Source organism: Bombyx mori, chromosome 21 (assembly GCF_030269925.1).
Source record: "Bombyx mori chromosome 21, ASM3026992v2".
In the NCBI taxonomy this organism is placed as follows: Eukaryota; Metazoa; Arthropoda; class Insecta; order Lepidoptera; family Bombycidae; genus Bombyx; species Bombyx mori.
In genome coordinates this window covers 13,570,470-13,586,876 of record NC_085127.1, presented here as the reverse complement: position 1 = coordinate 13,586,876, position 16,407 = coordinate 13,570,470, and the positions used below count along the sequence as shown (strand labels likewise).

General features: G+C 38.3%; 1 protein-coding gene across 7 annotated transcripts; it reads left to right on the top strand.

Annotated features, from left to right (window-relative positions):
* The first annotated feature begins 466 nt into the window (after positions 1–466).
* LOC101738076 (tRNA (guanine(26)-N(2))-dimethyltransferase) lies at positions 467–13,062 on the top strand. Of its 7 annotated transcripts, XM_062674764.1 has the most exons (12): positions 495–567; positions 5,302–5,320; positions 6,501–6,543; positions 6,666–6,905; positions 7,433–7,620; positions 8,594–8,822; positions 9,213–9,361; positions 9,722–9,890; positions 10,286–10,506; positions 11,109–11,246; positions 11,890–12,057; positions 12,901–13,062. In XM_062674764.1, exons 4-12 carry the CDS (start codon positions 6,672–6,674, stop codon positions 13,043–13,045), a joined length of 1,641 nt encoding a protein of 546 aa, XP_062530748.1. In that variant the 5' UTR covers positions 495–567; positions 5,302–5,320; positions 6,501–6,543; positions 6,666–6,671; the 3' UTR covers positions 13,046–13,062. The 7 variants fall into 7 exon arrangements, with proteins under 7 accessions (XP_062530749.1, XP_062530748.1, XP_062530750.1 ...); XM_062674766.1 differs by lacking the exon at positions 6,501–6,543 and having other exon boundaries at positions 511–567; positions 5,302–5,316; XM_062674765.1 differs by lacking the exons at positions 5,302–5,320; positions 6,501–6,543 and having other exon boundaries at positions 467–567; positions 6,637–6,905.
* The last annotated feature ends 3,345 nt before the right edge of the window (positions 13,063–16,407 follow it).

Here is a 16,407-nt window from a genome sequence, read left to right as displayed (position 1 = left end):
TTTTCGATTGTTCTTATATAAAACACGTTTGTTCTCTTTCGAAATTACTCGTTTTTTGTTTAATTTACTATTTTTATTAGTTGAATAAATGTATGCAAAATATGTGTACTGCGCATGCGTCAACTATAATGCTTAAACTTTCTACGCGATTTTAATCGTGAAAAAAAAAACAAATATAAATCCTGAAGGAGCAATTAATTGGTATACAGTTTAATTAAAAAAATTAAAAAATAAATAAATGAAATAATGTGCATTGGCGTTAAGTTAGACCAAATACATTTTTTCCATCCTCCTAAATCGTACTAGCATGTCACACGAAATGCGTTACATTTCGTGTGACATGCTAGTACGATTTTGGTCCCCATAATTTTCATACCCCGGGCCTATATATGTAAATCGATTCTAAAGGAGTAAACTCCAAAAATTTTTTGAGGGGCTAACTTCATTCACCTGGTATCTATTATTTACTATACTACGATTTGGCGTAAAGGACTGATCCAGTCCATGTAAGTAAAAATAAACGAGAACAACATGCCAATTATTTGGTTTTTGAACTTGAAAGCTGTTGTAACCTTCTTTTACATATTCCATTATTTGTAAGGTGGATCGGTTCAGCTTCTGGTTTGACATGTATGTTTACGTAATAATTGTTAACTTTTCCTAGTTTTCCATCAAAGAGTTGTGAATGTTTATCCAGTATTTCTTTAAGAGTCATCGGTGTTGATGTTTTGATGGAGTATACTGGTTTTGGAAATTCCATTTCAAAAACTTCACTCCAATGTAAACCAAATAACATTGGTTTGGCATTTTTCATTACGACCACAGGTAGAAGTTTTTGCAGTCCGTCGACTTCGACTGTTACTTTTGTAATTCCCTTTGTTTTTAAGTTTGTGTTACCGTAGGCCTTAAGTTTCGGGGCGGGTTGTAAAGATGGTGATCCTAATTTTTTCCATAATGTCGTGTTTATTATTGAATACGCAGAGCCGGGGTCCCAATCCATAGTGCAAGGTATGTCATTGATGCGTACATCGATTTGTTTGCATTCTCTCTTACGTGTACCCAAGACGCTGCAGATAACTTCATCATCGCTTTCTTCCTTGTTATTACAGATAGATGATGATGATGATGATGATGTTGAGGACTTATGAGGTCTTGTTATTTTTTTAATTGATTTTCGGCTCCCTTCTGAATAGCTGATGTATGCCCGTCCAGACTTAATGCAACAACTCTCAAAGTGTGCTTTCGTGTTACATTCTTTACACATATGGTCCTTGGCTGAGCACTGTGATAGGCTGTGCCGTTCTTTCTTTCCACAGCGTAAACAATGCATTGGATTTAATTTTCGTGTTGTATTTTGATGTAATGGTACGGTTTTGGTTTTGCTCCTATTTATTTTTTTAATACTTGTTCGTGGTGTGTCTTGTTCTGCCTGTTCTCTTGATTGAGAGATTGTAAAAATTTGTTGGAAGGTTACTTCTCGTGGTATTCCGTCTACCATTTGAACTAAATCAGGCCATTTTTGTTTCAAGTCGGTTTCTAAATCTGGATGATTCAATCCAGTGGCAAAGCGGTCACGTAATTGTCGTTCCAGGAAGTCATTAGTGTAGCCACAATCCCGACTAAGACCTTTTAATCTGTTTGCATAGTGTTCCATCGTTTCATTTTGTTCTCTAGTGCAATTCCAAAATTCTGTTAAGGCTCTATACCTCGTCGTTTTTATGCGATAGAGGTCTAATAATTTGTTACAAATTTCGCTGTATGTAGCTATATCGAAATCAGGCGTTAAAGCTACTTTTAATTCGTGGAATATCTCTGGTGTTAGTAAATTCAGAAGCAAATCTTTCTGTAAGTCGCTGTTATCGATAGCAAGAATTTTGCATTTGTTTTCGAAAAAATCAATGTAATCGTCAATTCTGAATGTATCTGGATTGTATTTATCCATATTGAAATGTTTGATTATACTTATCTTGTTATCCGTATCATGTTTTGTAAAAGAGTCGTTCGTCACGCTCTTGGCCGTTGTATTGCAAACTGCTGGTACCAACAATTTCAAGATTTGTAAAATCTGCTCTTGCTGGTTTTGTTGTGCATGTAAAAATAATGCGAATTGTTCATCGTTCATCTTAATTTCTTTTAACTCGTCGCCAATATAATAAAACAAAGGGAATTACAAAAGTAACAGTCGAAGTCGACGGACTGCAAAAACTTCTACCTGTGGTCGTAATGAAAAATGCCAAACCAATGTTATTTGGTTTACATTGGAGTGAAGTTTTTGAAATGGAATTTCCAAAACCAGTATACTCCATCAAAACATCAACACCGATGACTCTTAAAGAAATACTGGATAAACATTCACAACTCTTTGATGGAAAACTAGGAAAAGTTAACAATTATTACGTAAACATACATGTCAAACCAGAAGCTGAACCGATCCACCTTCCTGCACGGCCTATAAAATTCAGCATGAAAAAGAATATAGAAAGGGAGTTAGATCGTCTGATCTCAGAAGGGATAGTGGAAAAAGTAGATCCTAATATTACACCTATTGAATGGGCTACACCCACAGTTAACATTCTGAAATCTACAGGGGAAATTAGGATATGTGGAGACTACAGAACTACACTTAATCCAGTACTTATTAAACATCTACACCCAGTTCCGATTTTCGATCAACTACGCCAAAATCTCGCAAACGGTAAATTATTTTCAAAAATAGACCTTAAAGACGCATACTTACAATTTGAAATAGCACCAGATTCGAAAAAGTACTTGACGTTGTCAACCCATAAAGGGTATTTCCAATACAATAGAATGCCTTTTGGAATATCGACTGCTCCTTCAATTTTTCAACATTTTCTGGATCAACTGCTAGGCGATATCACCAATGTAGCTGTATATTTTGACGACATAGCTATAGCAGGGAAAGATCTTTCAGAACATTTACAAACTTTATCTATTGTATTCGATCGCTTACAAAACGCTGGCCTAAAAGTTAATTTAAAGAAATGTAATTTCTTACAGAATCAGATTGAATACCTAGGTCACATAATAGATAAACATGGCATCCACCCAACCAAATCTAAAATTGATGCCATAACTAAGGCCCCAGCACCTAGTAATGCAAAAGAACTACGATCATTTTTAGGACTAGTTAACTTTTACGAACGGTTTGTACCACATCTTCACGGAATTTGTTCGGATCTTCATGATCTAACTAGTAAAAAAAATAGATGGCGTTGGACTGATCATGAAAACAGAATATTTGAAGATACAAAGAAATGCATAACGTCTTCACAACCATTAATTGCATTTGACGAGAAACGTCCCCTTTATTTAGCATGTGACGCTTCCGAAAAGGGATTGGGTGCAGTATTATTCCACAAGGACTCGAACATAGAACAGCCAATTGCTTTTGCTTCAAGGAAACTACGACCAGCGGAAATGAAATATTCCGTTATTGATCGTGAAGCTTTAGCAATAGTATTTGGTATAAAAAAATTTGATCAGTACTTGAGAGGAACGAAATTTAATCTAGTTACGGACCATAAACCTCTTATACATATTATGGGTGCACGCCGCAACCTTCCTAAACTAGCCAATAACCGATTGGTAAGATGGGCCCTAGTAGTGGGAAGTTATCAATATGACATTTACTACAGGAAAGGTGAAAATAACACATTAGCTGATTGCCTTTCCAGATTACCAAACCCTGAAACTGAACCCTCCGAGACAGAAGGGCTTGTACATAAAATAGATCTACGTCTTTTGAGCACTCGAATGACTGACCTTAACCTATCAGAACAGTTACTTATGAAAACAACTGCAAAGGATCATATACTCACAAAAGTTTGTCAAAATTTAAAAACCGGCTGGAGAGAATCAGTATACAATCCAGAAATGAAACCATTCTACAGAAACCGGACTGAATTATCTGTTGAGAATAAGATACTTATGAGGCAAGGACGCATCGTTATACCTACAGCACTCCGAAAAGCCATTCTTACATACCTTCATCGAGGACACCCTGGCATTTCTGCTATGAAAGCACTTTCACGTTACTATGTTTGGTGGCCTAACCTTGACGAAGACATAGAATTATTTGTCAAGAAATGTACCAGATGCCAACAGAACCGCCCTTGTAATCCTGAACTTCCTGTATTTTCCTGGTCCATACCAGAAGAAGTATGGGAGAGAATCCATATCGACTTTGCTGGACCGTTCGAAGGATCGTATTGGTTGGTATTGTGCGACGCTCTCTCCAAATGGGTGGAAATACGACCGATGAAACACATCAACACCAGATCACTTTGTCTTACATTAGATAACATATTTTGTACATTTGGCTTACCAAAAATGATTATATCCGATAATGGACCTCAATTTACATCTTATGAATTTAAAGAATATTGCACAAAACAGTCTATTTTACATGTCACATCATCTCCATATCATCCTCGGACAAATGGGCTGGCAGAACGTTTAGTCAGAACATTCAAAAATAGAATGGCATCGGTAGACAATACAAATCTCGAGCGCCGACTATTAGAATTTCTGTTTACATACAGAAACACTCCGCACTCGTCCACTGGTAAATCTCCAGCTGAGATGATGTTTGGAAGACAATTGAATTGCATACTTTCCAACATTCGGCCAGACAAAAGAAGGTTAATGCAGTATTTACAAGTAAAAGAAAATATTCGTACCACATCACCGAGTTACCGACCAAGTGACCAAGTATATATTAAAACACGCAATGATAAAATATGGGAACCAGCGGTAATTACATCCCGAAAACATAAATATTCATATATTGTTTCAACACCAGGAGGACTAGAAAAACGAAGACACGCTGATCACATCAGGCCACGCGAGTCTTCCACCTCAGAAACCCCGAGGAATGAAAGGGCGCATTCTTCTATGCTGCCGACGACTGCTTCTCCAGACATTGGAATGGAAACATCAATTAGCGAAAGGCTAACTAACAATAAGAATTCATTACCTACACCGCAGTCGCCTACAAATGTACAAATTTCTCCAAATTCACCTTCACAGCATTCGAAGTTATACTCCTCACCTGCTCCGGTCTCCACTCCTGTGCCATTTGCTCCGCGTCGAAGTAATCGACGTATACAGGCACCCCGTCGTCTGATCAACGAGATGTAGATGGGGAGGAATGTTGTAACCTTCTTTTACATATTCCATTATTTGAAATATACTTCAAACACATTGTCATTTTTGCTACCTATCATTATTATATTTTATGCTATGTCTTGAAAACATTGTTTTATTATAAAAGCTGTTTTGTTATAAATATACGTACCGTAAAATGGGGCGATTAGGGACAAATTCCAACTTTATGAGCAATTTTAAGGTAGTTGTTGATGTATATAATGCTATATCAGGATCAAAATGATTGAGTCTTGGGGGCATCTTTGTTATCTAATTTAAAATTATGCAACTAACATTCCAGTTTAAGCAAAAAATGCAAAAATAGGTGTAATCCCTATTTACCCGAAAATTGCGGTTAATTGGGACGAAATGAGAAATTTGCTAGGGTTGGCACTACTTTTATTTTTATATATAGTTTTAATTTATTTATATATTTAGTTGCACCAACAAAGTGATCATCAATAAAAAAATATTGAAAAACTGACAAAAGTACATGGCAGACATCACCTCAATTATAGGTGCAATCGACAGTGCTGATATTTCTATCTGGCTTAAGAGATTAGATGTGTCGGTTATTCCATGGATTAATCAGATGAATACCCCCACTCTGAACAAATATTAAATATTTTATTATGTATTACTTAGACATTTTTGTCCACCTTGAGATTTCATTGATCTTGGTTCATGTCTCTGCAAAATCGACTTACTTATATTAAATTGCTTATCTATTTCAACTAAAGACTTATTCCCAATTTCGCTTCGATTAAACCAGATTTTTACCAACAAATTTAAAAAATATTGTTATAACTACATAGACAACCCTACAAACCTGTACCTATTTATACTTAGGTCGTTTCCATTTCACGTATTGTCATCCCAATTGACCCCTTTTTCGTTGTTATTTATACCTAAGACGTCCCCGATATCCCCAAAAACAACAGATTTGTACATGTATTTTTATTTAATCAAATACATTAAAACCAATAACAACTGAGACTTACCTTTAATATATATGCTGGTTCAAACACTAAATAACGTTTATAAATCATAGTCGTCTTCTATTATTATCAAATAAATAAAAGAGAGCAAAGTTTCTAGCACTAAAACAATTACCACCACAGGAAGTTAATTTGAAACGCGATTTTTTATAAGTTAGCAGCTATTATCATGCATATTCAGAGTTGTTTTGTGAACTTTCAACATTCTACTATTAAACTACAAAAAATGAAAGATTTTGCAACGAATATAAAACTTATATTGAGCGTCGAAAGATTTTCCCTGTTTTTTCCCGATTCGCCTCTCAATCCCTAATCGCCCCATTTTACCGGTACGTATTAATTTAACGAACAAAACAAATGTTTTTATATAAACAACGTAAGTTTTTACGAACTACTAGTCAGGTACACAATTAAACAGACCTTAAAAAGTTTCAGACATAACCTATATGTATCAGAAACACAATGTTAGTGTAATGTTTCTATTTATTTATTTTCAAGATCTTTATGAGAATGGAAACTATATCAAACTTAAAAACTATAAAAGAAGGCCAAGCAGAGATATGTTTAACTACAGAGAAGGTTTTTTACAATCCTGTTCAAGAATTCAACCGTGATCTTAGTATAGCTGTGCTTACGCTGTTTATTGAAGATTATAAAGCGGAAAAGTTGGCACGTTTCGAAAAAAAACAAAAAAAACTGGAAACCGTGCAAGATGAAGAAAGCGGAGGTAATCCAGAGGTCCGTTTTCTTTATTTCATTTATATTTTTTTTATGATGACATACATTCTAAAGTATAAAATATAACAATAATCCAAAATAAGTATACCTACCTTACATTACATTAACAAAACGATAGCTGATATGTTCGTAGAATTCTTTATTATAAAATAACATTAGTAATCGAAACTAAATTTAATTTAATTTCCGTAACTGCATGGACATGGGTAAACAAGCTTTTGAGACTCTTGGTGTTACTTCATAACCAAAACTCATAGACTTAAAAACATGTATCCGCTATCCAACTTAAGCTATCAATTATTTCAATTGAATTGCATGTCTAAACTGTTGCATCGTCCAAACCTTTGGAGACTTGAGTAAATTTTTCCTTAGGTTAACTGGTATTTGCTTGCAGAACTTAAACACTAACATTTTTACTTCTATTGATATAAGCAAAACTCGATGCCTTATCCTTTAGGCCATAAGTCAAAACTCATTCATTAAAGAATATTTTCAAAATTTCTTTTAAATATCTCTAATATCAACAGCCAAAAATAACAATCTTAGAAGCACTATCAGCAACAGGCCTCAGAAGCATCCGTTATGCTAAAGAAATACCATATGCTACCAATATCATTGCAAATGATCTCTCAGAACAAGCTGTTGAGACAATTAAGCATAATATTGAACATAACCAGGTGTCACGCATCATAGAAACTAGTCATGATGATGCTTGGTGAGTGTATTTACTTATGATATAGATTTTAATGATAAATTAATTATATACAGTTAAAGTTAATCATTTACTTTATTAGTGGTGATAGGACCTCTAGTGAGTCTGCATGGGTAGGTACCCTGTCTATTTCTACTGTGAAGCAGTAATGCATTTCGGTTTGAAGGGTGGGGCAGCCGTTGTAATTATACTGAGACATTAGAACTTATATTCCAAGGTGGGTGGCGCATTTACATTATAGATGTCTATGGGCTTCAGTTACCACTTAACTCCAGGTGGGCTGTGAGATCGTCCACCTATGAAATAAATAAAAAAAAAATATAGTTTTTTATTTATTTCGTAAGTTGTAGACATAATTAAAACTACTTTCACAGTTCATTCTTATTTTTATTATTTTTTGTAATTTTTTTTTGTGGAATACTGTAATACTTTTGTATGATCATAAAGGACTAAAATGTTAATTGAAAGTTAATATTGTGCCAACTACCACTTAATTTTCTGTGTATTATTACCGAGCTTATTGTCTTCAGCAAGTATTTCGATTTTGTCAAATGTCCTCAATTGATTGGCATCTTTCTCCAGGGCATGCTTCTTTTTGTCTATTTTAGTTTAGATTATTATTTATACAATTCAATAATGTTTTGTAAAAGTTACAAATCATCACATATGATGTTGATACATTTGGGAGAGGTTTGAGTTTTTTTTGTGAAATCTTTACACTTTTTTCGAACTTTATTCAGAATCAGTACTGCAGAAGCAGCTCAGTACAGACTTATGTCTTGACAAAATGACATAAATAACATGACGTGACTTAAAAGACCTTTTTTATTTTGATTTTGGTATATCCATTTTAAAATTTGCTTTATTTAAACCAGTGCTTTGAAAATAGACTAAAAGAAATAATTTGTTTCAATAAGATTACTTGAGCCTGTAAGTACTTAAACACAATGTCAAAATAGTGGAAATTCCTTTTCAGTATGTTAATGTACAAACATAAACACCCTTCAAAGCGTTTTGCGGCTATTGATCTGGACCCTTATGGATGCCCTTCAATATTCCTCGACTCTGCAGTACAGAGCATTCAAGATGGTGGTTTGCTACTCGTTACAGCAACTGATATGGCAGTTTTAGCCGGCAACTCACCAGAGACATGTTATTGTAAATATGGTGCTGTTAGCTTAAAGACCAAATGCTGTCATGAGATGGTAGGTAAAACATCATTTTTTTTAATTATGAATAACTATTAATTATCATTAGTAGGAAAACACTTTGAACCCAAACCTCTAATAACAATAAAGAGTTTCTCATGATACTTGCTGAGTCCATGGAATTTTCCAAATCATGAAGAATATGTTATAGCACTGAGGTAACACCTAAAAGCATAGTCCAGTTTAGGGTTAGATCAGATTTGACAAGAATGACCGATGAAACTTTATAGATAAAGAAAATATTTATAGGTAATGGAAATAAACTCCATTCTGACAATGGGTGGTAATGATGAACAAAGCTACGGCACCAACTCAAAAAAATCCTGGCACTATTCCTACACTTTCATATCCTACATTTGTGATACAATTATAAACCTTCTGTTTAAGGCCCTCAGGATAATGCTACAATGTATAGAACAGCATGCAAATCGTTACAGCAGATACATTGTTCCAATTCTTAGTATATCAGCCGATTTCTACATACGTGTTTTTGTCAAAATATACTCTGGTGCCGTGCACTGCAAGAAGACAACAAGGTAACAGTGGTCATCTATCATTCATACAGCGTTCTTACTTAACTTTGATATATTTACGTAATATTGCATTAATATCCATTAATCTAACTAATATCACATTTGATTGAAATAGATGTATATGTAATATTACATTAAAATTTATTAATCTACTAATATTATTATAATCTAATTTTACATTATAATACAGATGATATTCCGTATGAGACTTCATGAGCTCATGACCCAAGAGAGGTTTTTCCCTTCATTTCCTTTTGTATTGGATGTGACTTAATTCTTCACAACCACAACATATACATTAGATAGAAAAAATTTAATTGACTTTATTTTAAAATATGTATAGTGTTAGTTTTCGCATTTCAGCAAGTTGTCAATGGTTTACCACTGCACAGGCTGCGATAACTTGACCCTGCAACCTCTGGGTGGCTTAAAACCGAACCCGTCTGAGAAAAACCCAAACCAAATGAAGGCTTATCTTCCTGCAGCACCACCTATAGGCGAATACTGCACCAACTGCAACCAGAGGCATCATGTGAGTTTATAAAGTTTTTTTCATACATATCATTACTCATTACTCAACTCACCCATCTTAGAGGTAAACCAATCATGATGATGATCAATGATAAACCATGATATTAGAATGACAGGCCAAATATAAGTAATGTCATCTTTCGAAGTTGTTTGTTAACTTATATGTCTATACTACTGTAGACCTAACCGAAATCACTGCAGAAATAAGTAGAATAGTAGTTCTCGTATTACATTGATTAAAAAAACATATATTACTCAGGCATTAAATTCAATTTTCATACAAACATCATTGCTGAACTAATTTTAATAAGTTCTATATTAGATTCATGAGAAATGTCACAAAGAATGTGTCGTAATTTACAAAACATGTTTTATAAGTTTTCAACCTATTCTCAGCTAGGCGGTCCAATATGGTCGGCTCCGATACACGACGAATCCTTCGTGTCACGCGTCCTAACGTACGTAGAAGAGAATTCTCAACTCTTCGGAACGGCGAAACGCATTGAAGGCGTCTTGTCTATGGTCCGAGAGGAGTTGAACGACGTCCCTCTGTACTACACCATAGACAAGTTATTCGGTAGAGTGCACTTGCAGACAATGCCGATGTTGATAATGAGGTGCGAATTCAAGGTCTTTGATGTAGAAGCAAGAATGCTAATCATTATTATGCGCGCGGAACTAGTTGGCCGCGCCTTAGGTATGTGAGGGGTGGGACGGAGAGGCGGGGGCGCTTGCTGTCATTACTGATATGAGATTTGATACTATGATGGACAAAATCATTATAAACTTACGAGATGATTCTGAATCAAGTTCAGAGAGCTCAGAATCAAGTGATTCAGTGTATATCGTCTTTTCGCATTAAAACTGTACCATTGCCAAAAATATTCGAAATTGAGTTAATATGCGGAATCACTTGGTATAACCAGTATTTTTTTTATAAATACTGTCAAATGAGCATAGTTTAGTTTTAATTTTGTTTACCTATATTTTGACTACTATTAACAAAATTAATACATAATTTTATCTTACTTTAAAAGGCAGATAATGATACTGGTAAAAAATAAAAAATAAATGTTTTATTCTTATTTAGTCATCACTGTCTAATGTCATGTGCATTACGAGCAGTAGGCGACCCGCCCCCTCACCCCTGTCGCCACCTAAGGCGCACCCAACTTGCGCGCTATAAATTAGCATTCCATACTGATTATTTCTGTTTTAGATCAGCAATTATTAACGCTGGCTATAAAGTATCTTATTCGCACGCATCGAAAATGTCAGTGAAGACGAACGCTCCACCACAATTGATGTGGGACATCATCAGGACGTGGGAGAAAACACACCCAATCAAGCAGAGCAAGTATGTTAATGTTTTTATAAACAAAAATTCTTTACATCTTTAAACGGCTGGCGACTTCATACTTTATTGGTCTGATATCGATTTGAACTTATCAAATAGACACAACGTCACCATATGGACATGTACATGATCATTTATCCGATTTTGTTCAATAATTAATCCAAAAAGTTATGTTCTAGCTTATCAATATATGGTCAAAGAAATTCATAGTCGATCTGGTGTTAAATGGTAACCAAGCCCGCAATCTGGTGGTAGGACCTCTTGTGAATCCGTGCGGGTAGGTACCAAAGCCCTGCCTATTTCTGCTGTGAAGCAGTAATGCGTTTCGGTTTGAAGGGTGAGGCAGCCGTTGTACTGTTAAAACTGAGACTTCGAACTCATGTCTCGAGGTAGGTGGCGGCATTTAAGTTGTAGATGTCTATGGGCTCCGGTAACCACTTAACACCAGCTGGGCTGTGAGCTCGTCCAACCATCTAAGCAATAAAAAAATAAAAAAAGCCGTCATGTAAGTCTTACCCAAATATTAGGTGGAAGGCTTTATGTTACTGAAACTCTTACTTTTTACCTGTGCCCTACTTTTTAGAATAGAAGGATGCTTTGTGTCAAGGATGTCAATCTGACTTAAAACATTTTTTTTTTTCAGACTGGTTTCAGATCCTGTAACGAAGCACATACTATCTCAGGATATAAAGAATAATGTCGATTTGTCGGTGAATGAGCTAGCCAATCCGCTGAGCCGCCGTGACGGCAGGCTTCGCTTCCAGATCAATCCTGCACCGTTCTGGGGACCTGGGTCCAGAGCCGCAGTCAAGTTTGTACTCTTTGGTTTTAAGCAGAAATGTGCAGTACAATCAGAGTCTGTGCTATGTTAATATGTTTAGTCCAGCTTGTCAATCGAAGAAATGTGTCTTTACCAATTTGCTCCCTTAAAACATATGTCTTGGATGATTGTTTTTTTTTTTTTTACATCCAACCAAAGTACTAAATGCTTTAGAGTAAAGTTTCCCTAAATAGATAAGTTATTTAGATCATTATCAGAACAGATGATCTGTTCTGATTTAGCAAACTCCCCAATCTACTTTATTAGCTGTGCAGTATCGTAGCACCATCCCATCTCTACCCGCGGATGACGTAAGAGACAGCGAAACTTCACTAGTGGATGGACAGCAGCGTTTTCTGAATAATGTATATATGCACAATAATAAACAATATATAGTAATAAAACGTGTTGTGAAACGGCAAGCTCATTTCTGTCGCAAAACACATTGAAAAATTAGAAAACTGTACAGTTGAGACTATCGTGTTTAAAGGGCGGCCAACACCCACGTTTGATGTCTATAGGCTCGCTCTTTACACCAGTTGAGTCTCGTAGCTCGATTGGCCATTGACGCAATAAAAAAATGTATAACGCGAAACGAGCTGGCCAATGCGCCTCGTCCTTTTTCAGGAGCTTGGATACCGTGGCCCAATTCCGTACAGCGCAACTAAAAAAAGTGTTTCCAGTGTTACCATGTTAGAAATTATGAGCCATTTTCGGGAAAATCACTGAATGATTTACGATACGATGACAATGGAGATAATAATATTATGGCCTTCTCATACGTGTATGTATTACTATGAGAGCGAAATATTTTCAGTTGTCCTTTTTTTTCAGTATCGGCGACGACAAAATGTCGAAGTCTGTTAAAAATCAGAACAAGAACAGGAAGAAAGAAAACAATGTTAAAAGAAAACATTCGGATACAAGTGACGATGATTCACGGAAAAAAGTTGATATGGAATTAAAACATAATGAATAAACGTATTTTAATTAAAATATTGTTGTTTTTTATTGCATGAAAAACGATGTGTGTAAGAAGGGAATGAGTGAATAAATGGTATACGATAGAGGAGTATGGAAGGAGAAAACGTGTTGCGCCGACCCCAGATGATTGAGAGAAGGGCAAGAGAATGATGTTTTTTTTTTTTTTTGCCCTTGTAGGCAGACGAGCATACGGCCCACCTGATGGTGAGTGGTTACCGTCGCCTATGGACTTCAGCAATGCCAGGGGCAGAGCCAAGCCGCTGCCTACCGTTTAATACTCTCCACAAGCCTCGTTTGAAGAAGGACATGTCATAGCGCTCGGGAAACACCGTGGAGGGGAGCTCATTCCATAGCCGGATGGTACGTGGCAAAAAAGACCTATGGAAACGCACTGTGGATGACCGCAGTGGCTCCAGGTAGTATGGATGAACTCTACTCCGGTGGCGGGCGGTGCGATGGTAAAAATGAGATGCCGATATCATCTCGAACAATTCCTCAGAGCACTCAGAACCGTAATATAAAACAGAACTTTTTTTTATTACTTAGACGGGTGGACGAGCTGACAGCCCACCCGGTGTTAAGTGGTTACTAGAACCCATGGACATCTACAATGTAAATGCGCCACCCACCTTGAGATATAAGTTCTTAAATCTCAGTATAGTTACAACGGCTGCCCTAACCTTCAAACCGAAACGCATTACTGCTTCGCGGCAGAAATAGGCAGGGCGGTGGTACCTACCCGCGCGAACTCACAAGAGGTCCTACCACCAGTAAAAAACTGGGATAAACTATTGTACTATCGTAAAACGAAACCTGTATCCCGCATAGCTAATTACTAGTCTGTCACGCAAACAGTATTTTTGTGCACTAAATGGGTGAACGACCTTCATTCCGCCCGGGTGTTGTTGGTATAGAAATCGCCAACTGGCGAATGAAGTCGAAGTGTCTTTTGATAGCATAATTGCTGCCCATGCCTTTAACCAGAATACAAAACATTTTTGTGGCAAAAATAAGTTTTACTCGTACAAGCGCAATACGCCTTATCACCGGTAAGAATAGCATTTTAATGTGGTATTTGGCATTGCAGAACACAAGATATTTGAGAGATGACTCTGTCTCCTAATACCTAATATTTTCCTTAGTACACAATCACTGAAAAATGTATCTGTATGAAAATAGGAACACAACGAAATAAATTGTCACGGGAAAACTGATGTCTAGATTTCTGAATGTTTATAATGATAACAAATGAAAAATATTTTGAATGACAATGCATGCTCATCAAGTATTTGCCCGGGTGCATATTGCCCGTGAATATTCGGTGTAATTCCATGACTGTCGGACAACATTACCAAGATTCACTTTAGAATAACATCTCAGGGGAAAGGCGGAAATATAACGCCGCTTCCAGGTCCTACAAGAAGGTAATTGCCAAGGCGAAGGCGGAGCACGTTGCTAGAGTTGGCGAGCGATTAAAGAGCTATCCCTCCGGGAGCCGTGCTTTTTGGTCGCTCGCCAAAGCTGCAGAAGGAAACTTTTGTAGGTCTAGTCTCCCACCACTGCGCAAGTCCGATGACACTCTGGCCCACAGCGCGAAAGAGAAGGCTGACCTTCTGGTCAAACTCTTCGCCTCGAACTCGACTGTGGACGACGGGGGTGCCACACCACCGAACATCCCCCGGTGTGATAGCTCCCTGCCGGATATCTGCTTCACACAGTGTGCAGTTAGGCGGGAGCTCCGACTCCTGGACGTCCATAAGTCGAGTGGGCCAGACGGCATCCCCGCAGTGGTTCTGAAAACGTGCGCCCCTGAGCTGACACCTGCGCTAACGCGTTTGTATCGCCTCTCTTATTGCGCTAACAGGGTTCCGTCTTCATGGAAGACCGCCCACGTCCACCCTATCCCCAAGAAGGGTGACCGGTCGGACCCGTCGAGCTATAGGCCTATCGCGATAACTTCCTTGCTTTCCAAGGTGATGGAGCGAATAATAAATACACAACTCCTGAAGTATCTTGAGGATCGCCAGCTGATCAGTGACCGACAGTACGGTTTCCGTCACGGTCGCTCAGCTGGCGATCTTCTTGTATACCTTACTCACAGGTGGGCTGAAGCCTTGGAGAGCAAGGGCGAGGCTCTTGCTGTGAGCCTTGATATCGCGAAGGCCTTCGACAGGGTCTGGCATAGGGCACTTCTATCGAAGCTACCATCTTACGGAATCCCCGAGGGACTCTGCAAGTGGATCGCTAGCTTTTTGGATGGGCGGAGCATCACGGTCGTTGTAGACGGTGACTGCTCTGATACCATGACCATTAACGCTGGCGTTCCACAAGGTTCGGTGCTCTCCCCCACGCTTTTCATCCTGTATATCAATGACATGCTGTCTATTGATGGCATGCATTGCTATGCGGATGACAGCACGGGGGATGCGCGATATATCGGCCATCAGAGTCTCTCTCGGAGCGCGGTGCAAGAGAGACGATCAAAACTTGTGTCTGAAGTGGAGAACTCTCTGGGGCGAGTCTCCGAATGGGGTGAATTGAACTTGGTTCAATTCAACCCGATAAAGACACAAGTTTGCGCGTTCACTGCGAAGAAGGACCCCTTTGTCATGGCGCCGCAATTCCAAGGAGTATCCCTGCAACCTTCCGAGAGTATTGGGATACTTGGGGTCGACATTTCGAGCGATGTCCAGTTTCGGAGTCATTTGGAAGGCAAAGCCAAGTTGGCGTCCAAAATGCTGGGAGTCCTCAACAGAGCGAAGCGGTACTTCACGCCTGGACAAAGGCTTTTGCTTTATAAAGCACAAGTCCGGCCTCGCGTGGAGTACTGCTCCCATCTCTGGGCCGGGGCTCCCAAATACCAGCTTCTTCCATTTGACTCCATACAGAGGAGGGCCGTTCGGATTGTCGATAATCCCATTCTCACGGATCGTTTGGAGCCTCTGGGTCTGCGGAGGGACTTCGGTTCCCTCTGTATTTTGTACCGTATGTTCCATGGGGAGTGCTCTGAGGAATTGTTCGAGATGATACCGGCATCTCGTTTTTACCATCGCACCGCCCGCCACCGGAGTAGAGTTCATCCATACTACCTGGAGCCACTGCGGTCATCCACAGTGCGTTTCCAGAGATCTTTTTTGCCACGTACCATCCGGCTATGGAATGAGCTCCCCTCCACGGTGTTTCCTGAGCGCTATGACATGTCCTTCTTCAAACGAGGCTTGTGGAGAGTATTAAGCGGTAGGCAGCGGCTTGGCTCTGCCCCTGGCATTGCTGAAGTCCATGGGCGACGGTAACCACTCACCATCAGGTGGGCCGTATGCTCGTCTGCCTACAAGGGCAATAAAAAAAAAAAAAAAA

Bases quoted from the DNA above. Each gene is read 5' to 3' on its own strand.
- LOC101738076 (XM_012689457.4), top strand. From the start codon at position 6,525: ATGTTTTTATATAAACAACGTAAGTTTTTACGAACTACTAGTCAG. The intron at 6,906-7,432 runs GTCCGTTTTCTT...TAATATCAACAG, and splicing joins AAAGCGGAGGTAATCCAGAG to CCAAAAATAACAATCTTAGA. The intron at 11,247-11,889 runs GTATGTTAATGT...TTTTTTTTTCAG, and splicing joins CACCCAATCAAGCAGAGCAA to ACTGGTTTCAGATCCTGTAA.